Source organism: Athene noctua, chromosome 1 (assembly GCF_965140245.1).
Source record: "Athene noctua chromosome 1, bAthNoc1.hap1.1, whole genome shotgun sequence".
In the NCBI taxonomy this organism is placed as follows: Eukaryota; Metazoa; Chordata; class Aves; order Strigiformes; family Strigidae; genus Athene; species Athene noctua.
In genome coordinates this window covers 231,106,998-231,134,588 of record NC_134037.1, presented here as the reverse complement: position 1 = coordinate 231,134,588, position 27,591 = coordinate 231,106,998, and the positions used below count along the sequence as shown (strand labels likewise).

General features: G+C 40.1%; 2 protein-coding genes across 4 annotated transcripts in view; one reads left to right on the top strand and one right to left on the bottom strand.

Moving 5' to 3' along the window:
- On the bottom strand, window positions 1–24,213 carry WBP4 (WW domain binding protein 4). Its single transcript, XM_074912380.1, has 10 exons — window positions 24,108–24,213; window positions 17,743–17,815; window positions 16,204–16,266; window positions 15,982–16,105; window positions 14,944–15,165; window positions 14,000–14,055; window positions 11,005–11,071; window positions 8,878–9,038; window positions 7,650–7,879; window positions 1–5,197 (listed from the first exon to the last, which is right to left on the bottom strand). Coding segments are annotated over exons 1-10 (1,206 nt in total). The 5' UTR covers window positions 24,110–24,213; the 3' UTR covers window positions 1–4,989.
- Window positions 24,214–24,247: 34 nt separating this feature from the next.
- The window catches only part of ELF1 (E74 like ETS transcription factor 1), a 95,236-nt gene continuing 91,892 nt past the window's right edge, over window positions 24,248–27,591 (top strand). Inside the window, exon 1 of one of the 3 annotated variants that reach the window (XM_074912316.1) lies at window positions 24,248–24,347. The gene's annotated coding sequence lies outside the window, so the exon portion shown is untranslated. Of the gene's footprint in view, window positions 24,348–25,233; window positions 25,248–27,591 lie in introns of those variants that run through there. The other 2 variants (XM_074912332.1, XM_074912368.1) reach the window with 2 other exon arrangements.

Below are 27,591 nucleotides of genomic sequence, written 5' to 3'. Positions count from 1 at the left end.
GATTGTTCAAATGAAAGCTTTATTCAGTATTTTCATATAAACTCCACTTCAAGAGCTTGCAATATTTTGTGATTGCAACTGAGAAGCTGTTAAAGAGAAACCAGCTGTTTAACCTTGCAGACAATACTTACAAACTTAAACCAAGCACTTTTTAATCAGCCCACTTTCCTCACTGTATCTGCAGTTAAGCAAGCCATTGAAATCCACTGTCTTCAGCCCATGGTGTGTCTAATGCTGTCATATGTTTTTTAACATAGGCTATTTCTGCTTTTACAGGTAAAAATTAAACCTGCATTTGCTGACACTCTCTGGGAATCCTCTTGGGCACATTTAGCATTTTTCAGATTATTATGTGCAACACTTCTGGTTTGTACAGAAACTCTTATTCAAGCTATATCCCAACACATTTCACAAAGCTAAATCTGTTAATCACACAAATGGCTTACATGATTTCTAAGTTAAATAATTTAGCAGGTAGAAGGTAAGAGGACTTAAGAGGTAGATACAAGAGACTGAAGAGATGGCTGACAAAACAGAACCAAAGGATTGCCACAGCAGACAGCAGAAGGTATACAGACAGCTTTTGTGTCAACAAGTGAAAAGATTTAAGGGCTTCAAACCCGGTAGGAGGAATGGAATGAAATCTGTCTCAGGAAAACAAATTATCAAGGAAATAAAAAGAGCCCATGTAGTCACTCTTGAAATAGCTTGCCTGTTGTCTGAAAATAGGTAAGGTTGTACTTCTTCAGGGCATAAGCTGCGATCTGGGGACACTGAGGCCTACATAAGACAACGTGAAGCTTTCTGAAGATCTCAGTAGAACAGGGGATAAGGTGAAGGTGGATGCTAGAAATGCGGCACAGCGGTGATAGGTAGATTTGCATATATAGGAATACTGGAATAAGACAGTTTGAGGAAGACAGCAATAATAAGAAAAGTACTGTACTAGAAAGGGGAGGCACAACTCAAAAAGCAAATCAAGAAAACCAAGCAGCATGAATTAAGTTTTTTACTCCCCTTCTGAGATGCCAAAGTTTGCACTGACATAACATTCTTTCCAGGGGGAAAAAAGAGAAATGTTTTTATACATGCACAGATTAGTGAATTTAACTTAGATCCATTCCATGACCAGCTGTCCCACCTTCTAAATCTGAATATTGGTTATCTGATGATGCTGCAGCACAGATCTTGTCTACGAGAGTCAAACAAAAAAGCAAACCTTACCCTTGCTGGGAAAGTCTGGATTTCAATCTATAAATTCCTGGGTGAACGGTTAAACTTTGGCTTAGCCTAAATAGGAACAGGACTTATTCTATAACCTGGGTCAAACTGAGCACATCTCTGCACAGCTCCTGGCATAAAAAATGCCCAACAAGATAATTTTCTTTTTTAGTATATGCAATATGTTTGCTTCTAAAAGCATCACTAACTTCAGGCAGGTCCTACTGTAAAAACACACACCCCAAAGATAAGCATCCTGTACTGTAAAGCTGTCTTTCTAAACAGACAAGACAGGTGAAAGATGAGGCAAGGAAAGAAAAGTACAGAGCAGGGAACCAACTTGCTCAAAACCACACAAAAGAAATCATCATCAGAAATTGCAATGACTCCCACTTTGTCTCCGACTCTCCTTCTCATATTGCTAATAATGTCTACAATGGCCTATAAAGCCAGGGGTACAGTCCTCCCTCAAGGAACTTGAAATTAAAAGCAGGCAAGCAGATAAAAAAATACATTGCATGATAGAAAACGAATTAGTCAGAAAACAACACTCTTCTGAAAACACTGTTCCTCTGAAATAGAAAAGGAACATTCCTTTGTCAAAAGCCAGTGCAGCCCAAGGAAATATTAGCAGATGAGGCGCATAACTGTGGTAATACCTAGAGGATTCCTATGGCAAATTCCAAAGGCAGAAGATTCTGCAGGGAGATAGCACAGAAGGGAGAGAGATCTGTGCAGAACAGATGTCCTGGAAAAGCAGCATCTGCCTTAAATCTCACATAAGACAGTGTTTTTGTACAGAAGAGGAAATATTTGGTTTAGATACACAATAAGGAAATTGAATGACAGCATAGTGCAAAATTAAACAGTGGCTTTGGATATATCAAATCTGACTCAACTGGCCCTTACTATAATTTACACTTAAGGACAAAGACTGGTCTCTCCTCAAACTCACTTTCAGAGTGGGGAGCGAAGAGCTGTATTTCTTTGTGAAATGCAGGCTTTGGAAGTCACATCAGCAAAAGCAAGTGTATGGTAGTTATACTAGTTTTACTAGCAGTGAACAAAGAAAACATTTCATCTTTTGTCATAATGTTTTGGTTTGTCTATTTAACACAGTACGTGATGAAAAGCTTTGGTTCATATTACAACTAAGAGCAGCTCCTCAGGGAAACAAGTTTTGTACACTTATTTTCAGAAGTTTTTAAACATCTGCTTGAGCAATTTAGTTACAGGTATCTTAAATCACTGCCTATGTCCACTTCCATGTGACAAAACATTTTTAAGGAAAGATGCTAATATTTTGGGAACCTCACTAGAAGAGGAAAGATATCATCCTCAGAGGATATTAAAAGTGGAGCCTACAAAAAACTATACTACTGGATAAAACTGTACTAACAAACCATAAAATCATTTTACAGAGATCATAAAGAAATTTTTATACTTTAGGCTTGGAGTAACAGAAGCAGAATGAGTACAGCAGTACAAACAAATTTGTAAGAAGAAAAAATTTTACTTGAAATCAAAGCATGATCAGCTGTTCAACTCAGCAGTGGCCAATGGCACAGGAGTAGAAGGAGCTAGTTGTACTGTCAATCACAGGGCACCCATGGCAGACAGCATGATGCAGTCATGTGAAAGGCAAATGTGGTTTAGGGATGTATCAAGAGTTACTTCCAGTGTGTTAAGGAACTACTAGTGGCATCATGAGTGGCCTTAATCTTCCTTCAACATAGTATCTAGGCAAACTCAGGCTGGAATGGATGAAGAGAAGTGCTGGTGGAGCACTGAGGGTCCTCTCACACAAGGACGCTCTATGCGATTCCCAAGAGAAAAGATGCAATGGATTCAAGAGGAAGAAAAGCCACTGAGCTGAAGGGCAACTTGTGTAAACTAAGAGGAAATTAATGTAAACTGATCACAAACACATGGAGGCTTCAAGTTAGACAGGCTCCCAGCTGCTGGAGTAGTGTTCAAGTAAGAACAAAACTTGAAAAATCTGTTTTCTAAGAAACCCAACAACCTCTCCTTGGCAGAAACAACATTTCTGTTCTAGCCTTGCCTATGAGGTCTTTCATGTGGAGTACGTTGTACATTCCTGCATCTATGACTGTGAGAGCCTCCAGCATGCATCCTGCATCTCAAAATGACAATCCAGGGCTAGCTAGCTATGGTGGGAAACTTTCAACAAACATCGGAAGAAATACAACAACCCTGATGAAGCCAAAGAAATACATGGGATTAAATACAATACTTAATTCTCTTCCACACACAGAGAAAATATCATAGAATAGAAAAAAGGACTTCAGCTTCCTTTCTAATACATGATAAACCAAATTCCCTGTTTTGCACTCCATTCTCCGCTGATCTGACAGATTAATAGTTGTTTTCTCAATGAAGCTCAAGATCAGCAGTTACCAACTCTAATTTGCTGTATTGGAGTCTGACAACTGTCTTAACTGCACCCTCTGTTTCTGACTGATACTCTCCCAAACAAAACACTGTGAGCTTTAGGAACAGAGACATATTTTTTAATGGATTCATGATTTGAACCTTTATGGTCCACTGTCTGATACCTCGAGAAGTAATGAGCGTAGCTGTATTCTTACACAGCCAATGAATCTTGATGATGTTAAATGCAGACCAATCCCACCAAGTGAAGAAATTAAATCTAAGTCCTTAAGAAAATGTCCAAGCCATCTTGGACAGTAGAGCCATCAGCTCTACTTATCCATCTCTTGGTTTTCTTTCCTATGATACTGAGAAGATGAAGCTTCAATACACTTAACTCTGCTCAGCTTAGCAAACACAACAACTATTCAATACACTCCTCTTATCAACAGCCAAAACCCATCAACCTCAAAAAGGGTGCTGTATGCTGTAGCAGGGTCAGGTCTTTGGAGTAATTTTTCATGAAAATATCAGGCAATTGCTTTTTTACACGGAAAAAGACAAAAAGAAAACAAGACCAAAAAAAGGAAATTTGATGTGTAAAAAGACAGAAAAATTAAAGTAGAGACAGCAGTAAAGCAAAACACAACAGAAAGACACCATGGAAATATCTACTCCAACAGGGGTGGCTCTGGTGCTGTTATTAAAAGTTAAGATTAATCAGGTTTCAATCTTCTGCAGAGGTTTAATACATTTATCATGCATGTACACAAATAATTTTTCAGAATGTCATTTGGAATGAGTGGCACTGATGTGACTAACTCCTCCAAAAACAGCTTTCAAATGATCTGTTTGAAATGTTGGCAGTCTCACCACCTACTCTTTTGCAAGCAATTAGCCAAAGGTTAGTAAGCACAATATTTTTACTCATTAGTTGGGAAACTACTCCACATAAACAATCTTGGGGGATGATTTTAGTCTCTAGTACATGCCATTGATCCAGTTCCTCCGTAAAAATGAAAGGTCTGCATTATTTTTGCCAGATTAAGGATTACTATATTCTCCCAAATTTAGAAAGGGAGTAAAAAACATTATGCAATGTATTTGAAACAGCACACACAGAGCAAATTGAAATTAGATTGCATGGTTAAAATAAAAAATAAATGTATTTACAATATTGCATAAGTAATATAACACAGACTTCCATTCCAAAATCAATCACATCAAAATAAAATAAAAAAATATTACAACTCACGTATGTTTTAATACCTATAAATCCTTAATTCCTATCCAACATTTTCTTTATAAAAGCCTGTTTAAAATATTAAACTTTTGATTCAGTCTAGCTTAAACGGAATCTAAAATGATTTTTAAGTATTACTGATCACTTAGTCTTTGTCTCAGGTTTCTAGATTTTCCATTTTCAAATTTCCTCTTTTTAAATGTTGGCACCCCTTCTGTCAGGTCTCCAAGGGAGGTGACTGTCTTCTCCTTAAATATCATTGTTGCATCTTCTGGAACCTCTAGCACTGGAGGCGGTAGATTGTCACTCTCTGTACTAGGAAGCTCCAGGTCCACTTTTTCACTGGGAAGAGGAGGAAAACATAAAAGGGTTAATCTACATGGAGTACTGCAGACAGTAACATCCGTATTTAATTGTCAAAGCAGCTTTGAGCTAAATGCAGTCTTCTAGCCAAGATCATCATCGTGACAGGGATCAAGAAGAAAAAATAAAAATCTTAGTTTCTTCTCTGTGTGTTGTTATAAAAAGTAAAAAAAGACCTAATTCTCTACAGAGCTTATAGGACGGCCCAAGCACTCATCATGTAAATAGTCCTGCAAAAGACAACAGGGCCGCATGTGTGTCAATTTAAGAATGTTGAAAGACAGTAGTCAGTGAGTAATTAGCAATGGTTCACTGTCAAAATGCTGTTGAGTTAGTTTTCCACAAGTGTCCATCCTTGAGGGTCTGCATGACAGAAGAGAGAACAGGCTTACCAATGCAGCCAGTGACCCCAAGCTGGGGGAAGCAGCTTTGGAAAACAGGATCACAGCTAATACTCATCTGAACAAATCAAAGACCGTCTAAAAATGACCCAGCGTTTTTTAAGGGTTCAACAGCAAAACATAGCGTTCTACAAGAATAACCCATGGCACAAACATACAGTGGAGAACAACTGAACAGTTCGCAGAAAATTATCTAAATCACAAGTCCATCAGGAATCACACCAGCCTAACACTGCTGCAAATACATACACATTGTATTCCTCTCCAATCATACAAGAAATCTTTCAGTACTACTGAGTGTCAGTCTGATGTCAGCTCATGTGCTACTCTTAGTTTCAGGTCCTATGCTTCAAGGAAGGTGCAGATCAGCTCAAGCACCCAAACAAGAGCCACAAGAATGACTGCAAGTCAGTCAAGTCAAGAACACTCAACTGTTAGAGTATCCCAAAAATGTAAACCTGCTGAAAGTAGCTGGCACTGTGCCCAGGCTCAATTTAAAGTAAATAATGAACAACTGCAGTGGTCTCATTTACATCTGTGTATATCTCAAGGCTGTGTGTTAATGTACAGACTGATATATAAGGTTCAGCTGCTGAAAGCACTTTTTATTGGACAGTGCTTTCCAAAAACCTGAATGAATTTATCAGCTCTGGAGTCAAGGAGTGGTTAGCTGGTCCAATACAGGAGGTGTTACGTGAACATTATCATCTCCAAGGAAGTATATCAGTGCTTAATATGGTTTGAACAGTCTCAAAACTCTATCAGCTGAATAATTTATAACTAAAATGATGGAGAATGGGGTGAATATGAGGGAAAATACTGTTTTCATTCTCTGAAACCTAATTTATCTAGACTCGTAGACAGCTGCACAAGAAGAAACTGGTCAAAAAAGACAGCATGTTCCACAAAAAAAAAAAAAAAAAGAGCCATCTTAGGCAAACCAAAACAAACCTCCTGATCAGACGCGTGTCATGAAAACATCTGCAGTACATTGGTTGGACATGGGAGAGAGAGTGAGTTTCCAGATTTAAAACTGGCATAACTAGATTACACATGTTTTGTCTTTCATCTCCTTAGTTAAATCATTACAGAAAGTGTCTCCCACCACATTATAAGAGCCTCCAGGAGTTACCCATAGTGACAGCAGAAAATGTTGTAATGAATTTTGTTTTGGTTTTGCTTAACTTCGTTTCAACATGAGGGAAATTATGGAACAAGATAAACAGTTATCCTTTACTGCAATACTGGGTGGAAGTAAGACAAAAATTTTGAAGTGTCTTTTAGGTTGTGTCCTTCAAGTGAACAGTTAAAAGAGTTAGTACAACACCACAAAGTGAGAATTAATTCACTGCTTGTGGAAGTAACTCAGCCAAACATACCAGGCTTAAGTAGAAATTGCTCAGAGTCTAAAAAAGCATAGTCATTATGTCAGCAACTATTGATCCCACAGGGAAGGAATTCAAAGCAATGCTAAACCAGTACGACCAAGTTAAGGTTGCTGATGGTCCTAGAAGATCAAGATAGATCTTGAACTCAGGCAGAGTTAGACCAACTAATTACTCATCAGAAAGAAACAGAATTTAGCCTGGAAGCTGGAGGCACTGAGAAAACTGCCTATGCTGTTACAAGGCTGGAAGTAGTTGAAAAAAACAGTCACAAGAGCTCCTGAGGCAGCTGAACCAGAGTGTTGAAGGAGACGATGTTAAGGAACATAAGCTCCCTTTAAATAGTTGATACTCTGCCTCTGACAGAAATTATGAATGACAATGATCCTCCAAATCACTTTACTTTGTACTCATGGTGAACCTCTACACTAAAACCAAAACACCACCACTATCTGCCAGGGAGAGCTTTTAGTTAAAATAATCATATGGAAAGAATTGTATTTGGGCTACATTTCCAATCACTGACATGCTAATTCTGCCAGAATTCAGAAGAAAAAGCTTCAGCTCTTGGAAACAAGTATTCTGGAAAGAAGTATTATGAAAATAACTATGGTAAAAAAAAAAAAAAAAAAAAAAGAGCCTCACCATGGTTCTTCTTCTTCTTCTTCTCCCTCTTCTTTAATTGCTTTCCATTTTCCATAAGGGTTGGTCTTGTTAGGTGTGTCACTAGAGCTTTCCTGGGAAGCTGAGGTACTCTTCTCTTTATCAACAGTTTCTTCTGACTTAACTTCTCGCCATTTCCCATAAGGACTTAACTTTTTAGTTTTGGGAGATTTTTTCCCTTCCTCTGATTCTTCACCATTATCTCCTTTCCTCTAAAGAGGAAAAAACCCACCTTAAGCAAAAATGCCTAAATAAAAACATAATGTAGCTTTATTTTACATATTTAATTTACTATTATCTACTATTCATACTTTTCAACCAAGAGTAACTTGAAACAATGAATATATTTTTCTCTTTGAGCTTTCATCACAGAGTTGAAAAAAAATCTTAAGTGTTACAAAATGTTAAAGGTGGAAAATCACATCTATCAAGGCTGAAATTAGCAAGGAGTGAACAATATAAACTTACTTAAAAACAAAGCTTAGTGTATCCTAAAAAAAAAAAGGTAAAAATTCATAGAGCTTTCTGTGTATGCAGATACACATACTTCACAGCTAATACCCGGTAGTAGTTTATAATGATGTATGGTGATACAAAAATATATATTTTAGAATATCTGTCTATGAATACATTTTATATTTAAACTGTCTCTGCCTGTTCTGAACTACCAGTTTCAGAAAAAACATCTGACCCAACCAGAGCCATAATCATATTCTTTATCTTAAGTTTTAAATCTAAAGATAGAAATATATAATTGATACAGTTTTTGTACTATGTGCTGCCAATGTCTTTTCAAATTAATAAGGAAACTACAACCATGTAATTTTCAGTCAAAAGCATTCCCTGAAGGTCTCTTGGCAATCATGTTTAGCAGTGAAGGTTTGAAGTCATCCTCAAACTGAAATCCAAACCATTTCAGAGCAATGACAGTGACCCTTCTCAGAGAACATCACATTTCTTGCAGAATTCAAGCTACTTCTGGTGGGCTGAAGGAAAGATGATGCTATCTCTTCTGGAACAGTGCCACTAATGGGCCAAATAATTGAATAAAGATTCATTTTGCTATTTAAACAAGTGCAAACTTCCGCTTTCAGTCACATGGTTTACCTTCATTACAATGAGTACAGCCTATCACAAGAGATAAAAGATAAATCATCTTATACTAGAAAATTAATACTGTATGCAAAATAAATCTGAAGAGAAAATTTACCTTGAAATTTGTTTCTGAACTCTGTGCTTCATTTTCACTGTCTTCTGAGTCTGATTCAGACGCTTTGGAATCTGTTTCAGCAAGCTCTTCAGAATGCTTGTCACGTTGACTCTTCTCATTTGAAGATGAAACAAAACCATCCGGTTTCTCCCATGTGGATACTGTCCAAGATATTTGAACAACCACATTATTTATGTTTCTAATTCTGATCTGTTATTGCTTTCACAACACCTTTCAGAAGCAGTGCTGCCTTATGCAAAAATACAGCAAACAATTTAACACAAGGCTTTTGCCTTTGTTCAGTATGCTTGTTTTAATAAACATAATCAGAAAGATAACATTTCACCTCCCAGCAGAGATACAGTCATAACAGCTGAGTTCACCGTTGATAAAGCTGGTTTTATTTAGTGTTTAAGGAAAATATTATTCATGGAGAACTGTGGTCCACAAGACTGTGGTCTCTCTCATCCTTACACAGGACAGACAAATTGCCCTCTAGAGGTACTTACTTGATTTGAATTGTCTTACCCTACAGAAATAGGGTAAAGAACGATAACTGTGAGCCTCAGCTCTCTGGGAAGATAAACGCTTTCCCTGTGTTACTTGGCTCAGTAACATTAAGTCTCTAACTAAAGAGCTGTCAAGCAAACAAGGAAATGCAAACATCAATCTGAAAAGACATGAAAGTATGTACAGGATATGACCTAATTTTCAATGAAAAGGTAGTATTCCAGCAAATATACTAAAAGGAAATATTTAAATAAAAGTTGACTCAGTGGTCTTAAAACTGAGTTTAGTTACAATAAGGCAAAAGTACACCAACTTTCAATCTATAATTTTATAGCTGCTTTCAAATGTAATAAAACTACTCTTTCTCCAATTAATTTATCTATTTCCAAAGAAATCCCTAGCTGAAAACAACACTTAACAGATATGCACCTAAATGTATCTTGAAGAAGTAAAGGTGTAAGAAACTGGCAATGAGTGACTTTGCGTGAACAGAACAGTCTCTTAAGGGTACTGCTGTCATCTAGCTTTACATGAGTAACTGAGAAATTCACTTCCCTAGGTGTCACATAGAGCCAGTGGACTAAGATGCAGCCTTCCAAAGCATGACTCACTCTTAGAGGTATTGGTCTCCTAAATTACGTGCCTGAGATGAGACACTACTACTGTTTCCATTAGCTAAAAATTTGTCTTGTCTTCACAGAATGGGACTAGCGTTAACAGAGCTGACAAGCAATTTTCAAGCATTTCCAAGACACATCTATATAAAAGTAAGGGATTACTTTAAAATTTCACAAGCCAAAATTTTACCAAACACAATGATTACAAAGACATTCTTCACGAGTGTCATGTGTCCATGAAGAACATTAAAAACCAACACAACCAAAGGCATAAAATTTATCTCAACTTAGAAGGCAATATTGAAAAATAACAAGCACCTCCTTTGCCTTTCAAAAGAAATCACAAATTGTTTGGGCAGGGGAATGGCATGTTGAAAAACTGAAAGGTTTTGGGGTTTTTTCTATTCTTGGCATCGTTAGGAATGCCACTTCATACCCAACAGCAGAAGGAAAATTCATAGCCAGCGTAAAATCACTTGCTCTCCAGAGAGGCATCATTGACCTTAAAATGTTTCAAACAGATTTAGAAAACAGATGCCTGTTCTGAGGGAGTTACCACAAAGTTCCCCATGTAGGAAAAAAAACAGGGAAAAGAAGTAGGAGGTAGAATTCTGGACTCTCTTACCAATGCTATGTCAGTAAGAGGAAAAGTTTAGGAGATTCTTATTCAGTCCTACATACCTGTCAAAACAAAATCCTTCCCCCTTTCTGGTTTCCAAACTATAATTTCAATACACATGTAGAAAAGAAGAACCCATAGTTTAGAGTTTTAAGTTGAATGTCTAAAACAAACCTATGAAACACAAAGGTATACACACTGACAATATAGCTAAAAAGCCAGTACTGACTTAAGCAACGAGTGTATTTCAACTAAGGCAGCAGCTTAAAAAATACAAACATTAGTAATGGCCTTAAAAATGCAGTTATTTGCAAAACAAAATACTTCTCTGAAAACACTCTCTTCTGAAATGAGCTTAACTGGAAAGCAACCTCTCCTTACCTCCTGTTTGTGTGTTATAGTAATAGGTATGACCATCTTCAGAGACACCTTCTACCCATTCTGCTGCCTAAGAAAAAGATAGGGGAGCTAATTAAAAAAGTTTTAAAAATCAGGCAAAGCATCATTTAGAAGATTACTCAACCCTTGAGTATTTTTTGTTCATGATAATTTTACTGTTTTAAAGCTTAAACCCCTAAAGTTGTTAGAAAGTATTCCCTTTGACTCAAATGATATTGAATTGCTTAACTCAAAATACTGCAAATGCACATACACAATTTTTTTTCAAACAGTGCATAATTAGTATGAGACAGTACAGTAAATGTTGCCATACAGTTCAAATGGGCCATTATTTTAAATGGCTTTTATTTTGCAAAATATTCACCCCTGAGGTTGTAATCTCCTGTTTGTGCCATCATCTTTAGTAGAGATTGATAAAAAACTTCTCTGGAAGACTCATGGCTACAGAATACCAATACCAATAAATACTATCACATATTAAACATAAACTAATAAAACTTCTAAAATCTATCCCAAAATAGATCTTCACCAAAAATAATCAAAGAATCAAACTTTGCCAGCATGCATGCCAATGAATTAAATTCTTTAGTAAAGCACCAGTTTCAACAAAGCACTGTTTTTCCCTACTGATTAATAAATTACATATGAAGTGTGGCAGAAGGTGATGGTTTGTCTTTGTGGATGTGTAATTAAAATAAAGATGTTCTGCAGAATCAGCCACAGCTAATCCCATGACTTTAGATCTTCCTTAAGAACCTGATTTTCATCAACCCTTACACATACAACTACTTCACTGCTCCTTAAGTACTGCTCGCTCTCCTTTATTAGGCAGAACACCTATGCAGCTTCACCATACATTATTTTTGCATTAATAAATGTCTATGTGTATATACAGACACATACAGAGAGATAGGCTTTTGCACACAGATACCTATACATTTGCTTAATACTCTATTGAAACTTTGTTGTTTTCTTAAAAAACACAACAAAATAATAAGTTAAATTTCTCACACCTGCTCTATAAACAGGAAAAATTGTACCAGTACATTCAGAGCAGGCAAAGGCAAGAAAGCCTTCAGTGAGCAAGTTTCCTCAAAGTTTTGCTCTCAAAAGTTTTAGTGTATCCGTTTCAACAAAAGAAAAATTCATTTTATATAAGTAGAAAGAGGACAAAAAACTAGACTTAACTACAGTCTATCCTTTTTGTTAGTTAGATCCTGACTGTTTTAGACCTGGTTCTTAAAGGTTTTCAGCAGGTATTCGACACTAGGCATACTGAGTATCCAACTACATAAATGCTAACAAGCATGATGTCAATCTAACTGAAGCTACAGGTAGTCTTCAACATGCCTTTTCATTACTCTGTCCTTTCCACCTCTTACAAAGTCTGAGAAGCAAGCTGATGTGGTGTAAAACAAGGAGGGCCTGTGAATCTCACTCACACTACATATTGCAAGCATGCCCTTTAATTTCTGAGCAGTGAGTCCTTGTTAGAGATCTGAAATGTTCCCAATATCTTTAGCTCAGACTAAATAAGGATGCCTGTTTTTAGCAATAGCAAAAATAACTCAAGACATGACAAAGTCACTGAGCAGGGTGAGGGAGGAATGGCAAAATACAGCCATGTGGCATTAGAGAGATATCCAAGGCTGAAGGTGTGTGTTTATGATATAGCTGAGATGAGCTAACTTCAAATTGTTGCCAAGAAGGGAGCTCCTTCTCTCCTCCATCTGCTCTCCCCACACCAGCATCTCTCCAATTACCCAGAGAGCTGATGGCAAGGAATTAAGCCTGCAAAGCACTATGAACTAGCTCACTGTCAGGGCAAACATGCACCAAGGACCGTACAAGATTAGTCACAGGACCACCTCTTTCAGTGGAAGGCTGTAAGCCAGTAAGACTGGCTTATAAATATTGCAAAGCTATGCCTTGACTGAAAAGATAAAGTTGAAGTGCTGGTTAACAAGTTGTGCAAAACCACAGGATAAAGGAATAAGAAAGCCAGAGTAGCATGTGATGGGCAGCTCTGACATGAAGTGTGCAGTCTCTTGGGAATGAACACCAGATGGAAAAAGCCTGTATTTTTGTGATAAAACACTGCCTTAACAAGAGAGAGAATACAGGCAAAACTTCATGTACACTTTGTGAATTGATTCAATTGCCTGAAAATACACACAATTAAAACCATTTTCTCCTCTAACTGTAAGTAAACTGGTATCAAGCACAGGTTACCTTCCGAGATGTGACAATACAGAGCTACAGAATGTCAAGCACTCTGAAAAGGCCAGGCTTTTTTGATCTCTAACATAAAATCCAACATTAGCAAGCAAAAGAAAACTGACTTTAAATCATACTGTACATACGACACCTATTTTGAAAATGGGGAAATGTAACACCACAGTGTTGTAAAAATCCTATTTTTAATGTTGTGAAGCACAAAAACCTGGAGTGCTAAGTATCAGGGGAAAGCCCATTAATAAGAAATCTTTCTGTCTTTTGACTATTCTTCAAGTTTTCCTGTGCCTTAAATAAGGAAAAGAAAGTAATATGCATCTGAAAATGCAATCTCAGTTTTTCCTAAGATAATGGAGTGTTAACTATTTCAAATGTGTAAGATATATTTTTTTAATTATATTTCATTCCATTCACAAAAGGTTGAACAGAATTTATTCAGAATTTCCCAGCTTTCCATTTTATGGACTGAAGCATCAAAAATGCCTATTCTGTAAAAACACAGCCACCACTATCACTTCTTTTCCCTTCATAAACAAATTAGCCAAAAAAGATTTGTATAGTAAAGTTTCAATTTTCATCAAATATATCATAAAATATTCTATATATTCAAATTATGTTTTCCTAAGTTTACTAAGAGCAAACAATTTATCTTCTGCAATCAGAAGACTTGTAAACTGCTTAGCTTATTTCTGATAAGTGTTTACAAGGACAAAGAAAAGTATGAATAACAGTATTTGATTACCGTTTGTGAGTTTTGAGAGTTGCCTTTGAATCCTTTAGGTTTCTCCCACTGTGATTCTTAAAACACAAAAACATATTTCATTCATCATTCAGTCCTATTTATGTTTAACAATCTTTAGGAAAAAAACCAGATCTAAATGGCGTGACACCGATGTGTGCACACATACAAACAAGTAACACCTCACTGGAATAAAATCACCCTTGGTCAAACTATGGTATGAACAATAAACCAAAGCATCATAATTACAGTTGGCTTTACTGGGACTAATCACCTTCCATACTCCATTACTGTGGTTGATAGATAGATACTGGAATTTTGGTACAAAAATGGTGTGGGTTTTTGTTTTTTTTTTAAATGGTAGTACAGGCCAGGAGAAACTAAACACACAAGGTTTTTACCTTTTGGAAGTTATTTTGTATAAGAAAAACTATGGTAAATACTAATGTCAATCCTTAAATTTGTAAGAAAGTCTGTAATACTCTCACTAATCATAAAAGAGGGTTGCTTTTATGCTCTAAAGTAGATTATAACACATAGCTCCTCAACAGAAGTCAGTCAGCTAAATCCTGTAAATGTGGAAAGAAACAATCAGACAGCAATCCATAACTGCTCTCATTCACTCGGGCACAATCAATTTATTTAAAATTCCTGATAAGAAAGGTTCTTTAGGAAGAACACAGCTATCTTTTGTATACTTAACCTCTGAAAGGCTAAACATTTCCAGAAACTGTAGAATTACAGCACTCTCCTATTATTAACAAATAGCAAAACCAGAAGTTCTAGATGCCTAAGTCTTGAATTTTAAATATCAAAACTCCAACTAATTGTTCACATTTTAATAATCAGCTTACTACTGAGAGAGCAGAAGAGTAAAGAAATGCAGGTAGTATTTTCTCATTTATCTCCAATAACTATATCTGCATTTGCTCCTCACTAGTTTTTACCTCCTGTTCTTGTGTTGTAGTAATATGTATATCCTTCAGGAGAAAATCCTTGCACCCACTCCTTCGTTTCAATTTTTGGTGGCATTGAGGGGTCCTGAGGTGTCTTTTTTTTCTTTTCTTTCTTTTCCTTCTTTTCCTTCTTCTCTTTCTTTTCTTTCTTTGCTTTAGTTTCCACGGGGTTACTCTGTGTTTTACTTTGTGTCGAGCTGGGACCTACATCATCTTAAAGAAAATAATACTGCCTTTAAAAAAAAAAGAGTACTAATCTGAGCTTAAATATTAGTCACTCTTGAGCAACAGCATATAGGAAATGTTGTTCTCATGAATATTTTCACTCATCACTCTTAAGACTCATAGCAGGTTAACTTAAAAGACGATATTCAAAAAATCTTGCATTGTTGCAATACTATAGCATTATAAGTAAGTCCAAATATCAAAAGATGGTTAATACAGACGAAAAACCGTAAGGACCCACAAGTTCTAACTAAACAGTCAAAAAGAAACTAAAAGTTATGAAAAAGCTTCTACAGGAGCTTGAAACTACAAGCTTTTTTTTAAAGGATAGTATGTCTTCACATGGGCAGAACAAAAGTACTTGCTCAACTGCAAGCTGAGTAGGAGATTCTCATCTCCACTGTTGGGACACCAGTGGGAATCCAACCTCTTCTACTCAACAGAAACTTTTGTCTCCCATCAGCAAAAGTGAAATATAAAATCAGCTAAGGAAAGCTGCACTGCTGATTCAAAGCACCAACTACAGCCTATTTTTTGTTATCACACTGTTTCATCTTTCTACTCCAAATCAGATTGCTCCATGGACCAGAGAACACTGTAGCAAAAAACATTCTGTATCACGACTTCTACTACTGGCAATTTGCAAACTCCTTACTTTTTTTTTTTTTTTTTTTAAATAATAAATGAGCAAACACAGTCCTGGAAGCCTCCTCTCATGTTCCTAAAACCTAATTTAAGAAAAAAAAATCATATTCTATATTCTTTCAATTCTGTCTTTAATCTTTTGGCAGCTATATGAACTACCTGGCTTAATTCCAAGCCTTTTCAAATCCTCTTGATAGGCTTTCATTGCAGCCTCCTCCATTGCTGCAAATTCTTTTGACATGTTTTCTTCTTCTTTTGCTTTTTCCAAGCTTTTCTTCTTAATCTAAAACAAAACAAAACCCCCAAGAGAATAAATTAGACAAGTTTGATAATGAAAGAGATTAAAAATAAGCGTTCGTGCAAATAAGATAGTTGAGTTACCTCACTAATTCTTTTTGCCACATTTTCTTTATGATTCTTTCCTCTTTCATGAAACTCAATGCTCTTAAAAGCGAGAAAAAAACCCAGTAAATATAACACATATCATACAATTTTAATTTAACTAAAATTTAGTTAGACTAAACTTAGTTGAATAAGCCTAAATGTAACCTGTTCTGAAAACACTTACAGCAAACACTACAGCAATAAAATGGCTACAGGAATTGAGGAATACTGAGAAACACTCCACGTAGAAATTATGAAAAATCAGTAACACTCCAAAATGGTACCATAAAATTTCATAGTCTGTATTTATAAGACTTATAATGTTTCAAATAACACTGTTCAGCACACATATCAGTGACAAGTAACAAGGAATCTGGGCTCTCTCTCCATGCTATCCTTCCAAGTATCATCCCTTGATTTTCTTTCCCCTATTTTCACGCAAACTTTTAAAAACCATATGTCTTATTTAAGAGTGCCAAGTATTAGCTACAGTCCTTAATTAGATTATGCTATGCTCCACAAATATCCCATGAACTAAAACTAGTCTGCAGATCCACAAATCTATTGAGAGAGAGGGGAAAAGTCAAGATGGGAAGAGTTGGGTAACTAAGGACAACAGAACAGTCTGCAAGCCAAAAAGCTGCCAGAAAGACCGAAGCCAGCAGGAAATGGAAGGAGTTCAGAAACTCTACAGGTACAACGGTCGAAGTCCTCATGTGGTTCTCACAAAAAACATCTGAGCTCATTTAGGTGTTCAGATGTTAGGTGCCTAAGACTGACCTAGTAACCCTAGAATTTCTTTGCACGAACCAATGTGCAGAGGATGCACATCCGGGGGATGATTAATCTCATTTAAAGACAGACTTTGTAAGTTACCCAAATCCCCCCCATTAACATGTATTTCTGTTCACTGACTACAAGAAACCTAAACCAATTAGCTCACACTTGTCATTCTGAACAGCAGGTATCTAACTGTAAGCCAGATGAAGCTCAGCTCCAGGAGTACCCCTGGCATTGAGTCAGGAATGCAAAACTTATTTCCAAGTAAGAAACCAAGGGGTCTAGTAGTCTGCAAAAGGCATCTGCAAGTCAGAAACACCTTTCTGTAACCCAGTAACGGTTCTGTGGGCTGTGTGAAATGAAAGAACCCTGCTTTAAATGCTAAGAGTGCTGGCTGTACCAGGCCTACCGTATATAAACAGTACATATGCCAGGTTTTGCTTTCTACTTGCATATGAAGGCTAGAAACAGGTGCGGACAAAGTTTCAAGACAGATCAAATGTTATGTTACAGAACTTGAAGAAAAAGCAGGGTCAGATATTTAAGTTCTTATCTTTACTGCCAAACAGAATGGCACATACCATGTAGGTATCTGGCTCCCACATAATATATTTTAAATATCACAAGTATTACAAAGGCATTTTTAAAAATACATTTCATACATCAATAGATTAATATCAAAAGTAATGTTAAAAGCCTGCAATTCAAATTCCTAGTACTTCAAAATCATTGATATAGTATGGTAGACCATCGTACAGGTCTGTTGTCTGCTATCCAGCACTTGCAGTAATCGCAGAATTTTTTTGGCTGAGATTTCCAGTAATCGGCCCTGGGGAGAGAAAAAAAAGATGTATAACTGAAACAATAATCAAAGCCACAGGTTTTTATATAGGTATATGTATAGTTTCAGAAACTAAATTTAGTCTTCATTGAGTGATTGAGTGCTAAGAGTTTTCTTTTTTTTTTTTTTTTAAACACAGTACAGGGAGCAAGAGTGGCTATATTGACTACTGTGACCAATAAAGCACAGTTCAGTATTGGGATTGTGCCCATCTGACCCCTGAAGACTGCACAATTTTTAAAATAGAGGTGATGCTGTAAGAACCAGAAATACAAGACAAAGCAAGCCAGCGATAAACAAGCTCTAGATACTCGAATTAAAACACAGAACTGTCAGAAAAGTGCAACTTGCACTGTTCTTCATAAAAATGCATACAATAAATGTTTTAAGTGTAAAACTTTAGATTTTATGTTGAAGTCTGTTTTGGATACTGTACACAGTGAGCTTAGCAACACAAAGGTACAGTTCTGGACAACATGAGCTACTGTGGGGAATCCTAGAACAGATAGACCTGTAGACCTGTGGGGTCACAGACACAGCAGTAAATTGTTTGGATGTTTCAGTGTAAAAATGTCAGTATTTCTGAACCATGGAATTTAGATAAGTTGCACATGTGGGAGGAAACTTGTGTAAAACTCTTCAGAGCTCAGTTGTTAGTACATAAAATTATTTAACAATAAAACAAGTGATCCCTCCAATGGCTTTTTCTAAATCAAAAACTGCTTTCTAATGCCAGATGAGGCTTGTGCAGAAATAACTGCATTTCTCACTGGCTTGCAGCAACAGATGCAATGCTTTGATTCAACAGAACACATTCCAGAAACATATTTCTAAGTTTTTAAGTTAAAATGAAAAAGAATGAGGGGCAAAACCAAAAACAAGTCAAGATTACACTAAGAACATTAAAAAAGATCAGTCCAGAAAATGAATCTTTGCCTTCTGTCTGAATATCAATGTACAAAGAACAAAGAAAATACTTCCTGACATTTTTATTCAATAAAAACAAAACTTCTTCCATGAACGATAGCACCCTCAAACCTTACGTGTGAGCAGATCTTTAATATCAGACTTGATCAACTCAACTCTTAAAATTTAAGCAGATATCAAAATACACTCTCCTATCAGTGCTTATTGTAAAAAACACCATTTCTAAGAAGCTGTGATTATTTAAAAGTATAAGTATGAAGGATATGCTCTGCAAAAATGTATCAACCTATAAGTAATACTGTGTTAGCAACACGCAGCTTTTCAAGCAATTTTCTGGAAAGTTAAGAAGAAGCAGCTGGGCTTCCCCCGATTTAAACAGAAATCCGCTCATCCCTAAATGGTGTACTTTAAAACTGGGTGATTACTTAGTCACACATTTAATTAAAAGGCTTTTGAGATTTATATATCAAAACATACTAGGGCCAAGGGAAATTGAACACTCCGGCTGGAAAAACAGTTGAGTGGGAGAAATTCAGAGCTTAGAAACACCTCAAGGCCCTTTTTCCTATTTGAGCTATAGCTCCTCCAGTGTCTCTAAACCCTTCAACATCATCTAAGATGCATTTCCAGCTAAAAGCTGCATTAACCTTCCTAAGGCAATGGGCCAATTCTGACAGAACACACATAAATTGTAAAAGAGCCTCACTGCATGTTTCAGAAGTGCAAGAACACCTGCCTATTTCCAAGTTTCACCTAACAGAGATGGCTCTTCAACAGAATCAAGTGTAAGTGCTAAAACTAAGACTCTATAGCTGCACTCACCAGAAGTCAAGACCTGAGAGTGTGACAAGCAGTATTTTCACAGCTGTATATTCCACCAATTTATTTCCTAAATGCTACTGGACAACACATCTGTCACACACCACTGCAGCTACACATAAAGTAATCATGCTGGGGAACCTGAGAGCACACCTGGGGCTTAAGTACAAATCTAGGTCTTGATGACAGAAGCCTTTTGTCTTCATCTCCTACTAGTTCTGATAAAGATTGGAGCTGGTGCTTTGTTGTTACATATAAATGTAAATGATACTCCGTGAAGACGACCCAATATCTTGGGAACCTTAAATTCTGCATATGATGATTCATGAATTGTGTAAATTGTGGTCCCAATTCTGTGACTTATGAGCACGAGGAGTGTTATATGCTGAGTAATTCTCTTAAAGATTTTTCCACTTGAATTCATACCACTCAAAAAAACCCAGCAAGCTCAGCTGAAATATCCACTGAATAACATCTGCCACTGTAACAACGGTGGAGCCTGCAAAGCACCAAGGGGGCTGCAATGAAATTAAATCAAAGAGGAATGTTTGGAAAGGAGCAGCAACTGAAGCAAGACCCCACTTCAGCGGGATGCTCCAAGTGATTCACAGGCTCTGGTCACAAACCTGAAAGTTAATCCACATCAATGACAATGTTTAGGCATGCAATTTTTTTTATTAATCTGCCAAATACAGGCTTGGAAGTAGATGCTATTAAAAGCGGTACAGAGGTCTTTTATAATTGAGTAATTGTGTACATATCAAGGGAAACATAGTTATTTTAAAAAGTCATTGCAGTCAAAATGGCAGAACTTTCCTCATCATCTGCCTGCACTTACATCCATAAAGTTAAAGTTGATTCTTGTTTTCAGCTTTACAGCTGGGCCAACCTGCTAAGGACCAGAAAGCTGACCAGCTAGCCATTACCACCACAACTATCTTTCTTCCCTTCACTAAAACAAAGAGTCAGTCCAGAGTGCACCAAGTGTGGCTTGTCCAGGTTTGCAGGGTTGAGGTTCAGCACTATACACATTTACCCCGGTGTGGCTCCAAATGGGAGCTTGGTGACACAGACCTGAAGAGGTGTGCAAGTTTTACCGTGAAGCTCTACCTCCTGGGAAGGGTTCTGACAAAGTCTGCTTGGAGCCTGATCTTCTAGAGCTGGCTGAGCAAGTCAGCTTGACAACCTGCTACAGGGAACAGAGCAGCGCCAATACAGATGGGTACCCAGCAACTTCTGGACAAACTGCTGTAAACTTTCAGCCAGAGTTGGAAATCCTGTACTAACTTGAAAGAAATTTGTATCTCCTAAAGAATAGTGATCTTCTTTCAACTTTTACTGGTCAAACCACTCAGGGGCTGAATGTGGAACAGTTCAGAGGGCTAAAGGGGAAGGATGGAAAAAAGAGAGAGCAAACATCAAACTGCTTTCTTGAAATTTCAATGAAATGACAAGCTCTTTGCTGCAAATAGTTGCAGAGTGCAAATAGCATCAATGTTAAAGCCATTTTCAGACTTCTGAAATTAATTTAAAACTTCAGAGTGAGTGAGACGATGGGGAAGAACAAGTAGCAACTCTGCATTAACAGCACCTGCCACATTTGCCATTTCAAAAGATATGAAAACACTGAAATCCACAGAGAAAACTGCAAAACTCAGGTATTTTTACTGTGCACAATTCATTTCTTGAGCCATGAGAATCATGCAGCCTACACTGCAATGACGAGGGTACGCACTCGAGCACAAGCCACATATTTGGGAGCACACAAAGGGGACAGGTTCTGTTGACAACATTCAGAAAGCAACCTTCAGAGTAACTCCAGCAGTAGTGGGGTCCAGGCCCCAAACTGTCAACCTACAAGCAGCTTCTCCTCACAACTTACAGTATTACTAACGTTTTAACAGGTGGTGCAATTAGCTTTCCTTATATAGGGAAGCTTAAGAAATCCTCATAAAGAAGCTATCTTCAACTGAGACAGCTTTGCCAAACTTTACTTTGAGACTGGACTTGAGGTTTTTGTTTCTATCACATACTGGCTGAAATTAAAAAGGGGCAGGAGGAAAGAAACAACTGTTCCAGGTGGTTCTGAATACAAAAAAAAAAAAAAAAAATGGCTGTGCAAACAAAATTTGAAAGCATTTGCTTTGAATAGCTCTGTTCTAAAACATCAGACTTAAAATTTGGCATGGATGCAGGAGAGGTTGTGTCATGGATATATGTGTCCAGATTATAAGCCTTTCGGGGGTAAAAAACGTCATACACATGCTCAGCGGTCTTCTTTGGTTTTAGTATCTACAACCTCTAAAGACTTGACCCAAAGTCAGTATCTTACAGCTTTCTGCAGGTTTGAGCACTGAACAGCCTGTGCATGCATCATTTTCTTGAATATAGGTGTGTGAAGCAGGTAATACAAAGAATATACAGATTCAGGTTCTTGACTACACAAGGAAATTAGCTATTGCAGCTGCTCTATAACAGCCACAAAACAGGACATAGTATTCAGAAATAGTAAGAAACTCTATTTGGGAATACTGTGTACTTCTAAAGAAAAGTAATAGTTGTCTAATGGAAAGAAGTAGAAAGAACGAAAGAAAAAAATCATGTATGTTTCACAATAGACCCTCCTCCACATGGAAAACCATTCCAAAACAGCTAATGCTAATTCACATATCGCAGCATTGGTAAGACCTAAGAATGAAACACTAAAATTGGCAGGGAAGGAGGCCAAAAATTACAAGGTTTTCTTGTACCGTGAAGTAGGTCCCAGTGCCATGGCCCTAACAACCCATGCTCCCAAATAATTTACAGCAACTTCATCATTCATAGTGCACTAATCCTACCCTAAAACCTCTTCTTAGATACATACCCTTTTTTTTTTTTTAATAGTATTTAAAAATAAGGACTCAAGAAAAGAGCATCCCTGACACACCAAGTTTGTGGGCCTATCCTACCTAACCTTAGCTTGATGGCCTTCTAATATATCACAGAATATATATCTGTATCTGGGCTCCTACAGAGTACTACTGAATGAGACATCCACATGAAACAGGGCAGTTCCCTGAAGGGTTTAGTTCTTCTGGCCTTAAAGACTATTGTATTTTTGCCAATCTTTCTGTAAATTCTAGTTCACAACCGAGTGGCTGCTTCTTTTTGTTATTATATTAGCCCCCTCTGAACAACATACAAATCATAATGTCCCGCAGGACAATCTGAGCAGAGAGCAGAGTCTGCAGAAGCTGCCCAGTCTGACCTGTATTGCTGCTTAAGATCATCCACATGGATCTGCTTTGCCAGATCTCTTTTCTAAATTTTAGCTTAGATAACTTGAAAGGTAACACTAAAAATATTTTTAACAATATACAAGAATGCAGGAATATCAGGGCAGGCAAGACCATGTATGGAGCTCCAACGGATCTCATCCCCCCTAACTTCAGTTGTCCAAAAAGTGAGATACCGAGTTGTCAAAGTTCTCCATGTCAATAGATGGAGACTCCAAATGCCACTCATTCCATCCTAAATAGGCATCAGAGAAACAAACTGAACTCCACAAGTGCATGTTTTTTCTTTATATAGGGAAACTAAAGAAAACCGCCTGAGTCAGCCTTCAAAAGTTAAATATCTTAAGTCAGGGATATCTACTGAGAGCAGAAGTCTGCTGCTGTATATGTAGAATAAGGATATGGGCTAAGTCAGGAAGAATATGATAAGAATTAGAAGAGAGGAAAAAACCAGCAGCATAATTTGGGTCAGGAAACTGTTCAGGTGTAATTTTAGCAATAACTGAAATTAAGAACTCTGCTCTATGTAGTAGTACCAATCTGCAAGACAGGCTCATATACACTAACCATCAAATACTTCCCCACAGAAAGAACGGGTGAAGAATTTTTGACCAGGTTAAAACGTTGTTTTCAGCAGGGAAGTTGGGCTATCTTGAAAAGTTAACAGAAACGAACAAATGCCATTCATATGACATTCTCACTTAAAAGAGACCGCAGCCCCCCCCCTTCCCCAATATGGTCAGATAACAACACAAATTTTCTAATCAAACACTTAAAAGAGGCAGCGATAGCCTGCAAAACCAAGGCGCAGAGGCTTTCTTCCCCACGCTTCACTCTGCGCCAGAGGCGGCCGCGGTTTGGGGGCAGGGGGGGCGGAGGAACAGGGCGTGAAGGCCCCCGGCGGGCGGCGACGCTGCCCGGCGTGTCCGGGAGAGATAAGGGACCGAAAACGCAGCACAAACAAACAACCGGTGAGGGGAGTGGGGGGACGGGAGCAGAGGGACCGCAGCGAGAGGGAAATAAATCGGTCAGCGAGGCAGGGGTCGCCGGCCGCAGCTGGGGCACAGCCGCGGCCCGGCCACCCCCAGGCCGCCCCACGGCCTCCCCGCGGGCAGCGGGGCCGGGGCCGGGCCTGGGCCCAGCGCGGCCGCCGGCGCCCCCACCCCGCGCCACCGGCGCTGCCCGACCCCCGCCCTCAGGGCGGGCAGCTGAGCGCGGCCGGCGCCTCCCGCTCCCTCCCAGCCCCCGGCACTCACATCGCCGCTGCACCGGCAGCCCCGCCGCTCAGCCCCGCTCCGCTCGCCGCCAGACGCTCCGCGCCGGTGGGGCGGGCCGGGGCGGAGGGAGGGAGCGCGGCGACGGGAGCCGGGCGGGCTCAATCCGCACTCTCCTCCCCCGCCCTTCCCCACCTCCTGCCTTCGCCTGCTCCTCCTCCCCCGCCCCCGGGAGAGGCGAGCGCTCTGCGGGGAGCCGCTCCGAGAGGAAGCTGCCGTTCGGTGAGTGTCTGCCGCCCGCCCGGGGCAGGTCGCGGCGAGCGCCGCACTTGGGGGGATGGGGAGGCTCTGCCCCCTCCCCTGCGGGGGGCGAGCCTCTGCGGGACGCAAGTTCGAGCCCCGCCGCCGGCAGCACCCAGCGCGGGGCTGTTCCTGCCCCGTCGCGGCTGTGGGAGACGGGAGGTGCGAGGGGGGGGGCGCGAAGGGGCTGGGGAGGTGCCGGCGGGCCCCGTGCGGGCGGCGGTGCGCCTACTGGGGCCGCGGGCGGCGGCGCCCCGTCCCGCCGGACGCCCCTGCCAACTTTCTGAGCAGTTCGGGCAGCGCGTGTGTCGGGGGGGTTGTGTGTGCTGCGTGCCGACTTCGCCGCCGCCGTCGCCTCCTCCTCCTCCTCCTCCTGCCGCCGCCCTGCCTGCCTCCCGCCCTGCCCGCCAGCCGCCTCTCCCGGCCGTCGCGGGGCAGCGGCGGCTCCGCGCTGCCGGGGCGGGGGCGCGCGCGCGCACGCGGGACGGTTGGCAGCCGCGCGCCCCTGCGCGGGGAGGCCGCGGCGCGTGCGTGCGCGCCCGAGGCGGCGGGGGAGGGGGCCGGGGCCGAGGCCCGGCGCGGGGCGCGGGGGGGGGGGGCGACCACACTCGCGCGCGCGCGACACGTCGGCCCCGGACGGGCCGTGTCCGTGTCCCCCCCCCCGGGTGTTCGTCCCTCCCGAGCGGCTGGGTGACCGGGTCTACTCAGCTGCCTCCTGAAACCTCACACACACCACCCCCCCCCCCCCATGCACCCCATTCCGGCGCTGTGAGACTTATTTCCCGACGGTGCCGCGAAAAAAAATTAACGTTAATTCACGGACCGCAGCTGGTAACCTTTTTTGCTATAGTCACGCACAGGGGTGGAGGAGAAGCCTGCGGGGTGAGTCATGGATTTAAGAGGCCCTCTAGTTGTTTATAGCAAAACCGGGGTGACTCATTCAAAATGTGGGAAATAGTGAAGTAAGAGTTGCTTAAATTAATAATAAAAAGATAAGACAGAGGTGCCCGCATGTACCACACACCCCTGCCCCAACTTGCTATCTAACAGCCTTAAAAAAGAGAAGGGGAAGTAATGTTGCTTTTTCCTGAAAGAGGACTTGTGGTCAGACTGTCATAGCTAACTGCAGTAGTTATGCATTTGTCAGCATTTCCATTAGAAGTGTAGTTGTTCTGTAGTTTACAACTTGGCTATAAAAATATGCACTGGGTTGAAATTTGGTCGATGACCTCTTCTCCAGAACATCTAAGCAAATTTTGAAATGATCCTGCTTAGATGCTAAGTGGAAATCAATGGAAAATACTGGCTTTTTATGTTTCTCTGAACTTTAAAACTTAGCTGCTTACGCACATGGACACTGTTACAGCTGTTAGTCCATAGAAAGTTCCCCCCCCCCTTAGTTTGTTAAGTTGGGGAAGAGTTTAAAGGCTTGGCCTCTGCAAGCCTTTAAGCATTAATTAGTGCAGCAGAGACTCCAGAAGATTCTTGCAAGGTCCCTGCCGCCTCGTGTTAGGGCACCCACCTACAGAAGTGACGTGGGGCACCGTGTGTCCCCACAGCCCTGACCCTTGAGTGCCAGGACAGTTTGAACGCCTCAGCGCTGCAGACAAGAAGCTGATGTTAAAATGAAGGCGGAATATGTTAACTTCGCTCTGTGGGACTGTTTGCTTTTTGTTTGTTTGTTGTTTTTTTTTTTTCACCGCGGCTGTTCAATTGCTGCTTCTGAGATGGGGAACAAGCACAATATTTAAAAGGTTTCGTTTGTATACCTATGTATATACACGTATCTGGATCCCGTGAAACATGTCTGCCACCCAGTGGATGTAGCTGATCTCTATATACTCTATATTCTATACATTTGCTACCTCTCTGCCCGCCCAGCTTTACCCCATCAGTAAGTTTGCAAAGCGATAGTGCTCAGGACTTGTAAAAATGCCAGGCTGATCCAGCCGCCCTGGGCCTGTGCGCAGTGATGGTGCCTGTCATGACATGATCCACCACCGTCCCCCGCCGGCTCGCGTGACGAACCAGAGGTGCATCCGCCAAGGTATAGCAGCTCCCTGGCTGGGCAGCAGCGCGGAGAGGAAACATGAATGAGTCAGACGACTATATGCAGAGGGAGAGGCACTTTTGTGCCTGAGATGGCTGGAGAATTGGATTTTGCATAAAGGTTTTTGCACATGGGCTCTTGGGTTTCCTGGGTGCTGGGCCTGAGAGCCTGGGATCTGCTTTGTAGTTACGCTGAACTTGTCCATCTGGAACAAAAGTCAATGGCTGTTCACTCTCGATGTACAGATATTTTGTAGGTCTAAGCATGTTCAAAATACAAGTCTTGAATATCGGAATTGCTTGCTCAGGGTCCATAGCTTTTTGCTTTAATCTTTTCATATCTTAGTTTCTCATCTTTAAAAGAAGTGGGTAACAGTATCCTTTATCTTACGGATTATTGTAGTGATGAGAACCATAAAATAACCTGGGAGAAAAGAAAGAATTCCCTCTGTGGTTTGAAAATGTATAGCAATGCTCTAAAGAACAAGGGCAGAAAGAGGAATTTGTGTGTTAATTATAGCAAGGCTTCTATGGGGAAAAAAACCTGATCAGGTCAGTTGCAATTAGAGATTGACCTCCACGCATGCAAGCACTAGGAGACAGTTTTAATTCCCATAGGCCATTTAGTTCTAATAATTCCTAATTTTTGACATGTTAATACCATTTTTAATACTGCTTTTTGTGTGTAATTTCCAAGGTTTTCTTTCCTTTTGGGAAAGAGCTTAAAAGCAGATAGGCAGCCTAGGGTAGCATACTCATGTCACCATCCTACATCAGCTGGATTCCTAATGTAATGGGTGGGACTCTGCTGTTTGAGCTCACTGCTGAGGATAACCAGAGGTGGTAGGTTGTGGCTGTGGTCTGTGTTGCTGCAAAGACCCGTAGGATGGGGCAGGGAAAAGGCAGGGAGAAGCAGGGCTCCTCCTTATGTGCCAGGTACCTGGTGCCATCGTGGCCTCTACCAGCCCTTACATGGAAAGCCTGGAGCCTCCTGCTGTGCCCTGGCTTGGAGTACAGTTATTTGAGCTGCAGTCCTGGCCTGCAGGGGCACTGGGGGATAAGTTGCTCACTGCTGTGGGAATGGCCTATGTTGTCTGATCGGCGTGAGGAGTTGGCGGAGAATGTGTGCATGGCCTAGCAAACACCTACTAAAATGCACAAAGTGCAGTTTTTCTTT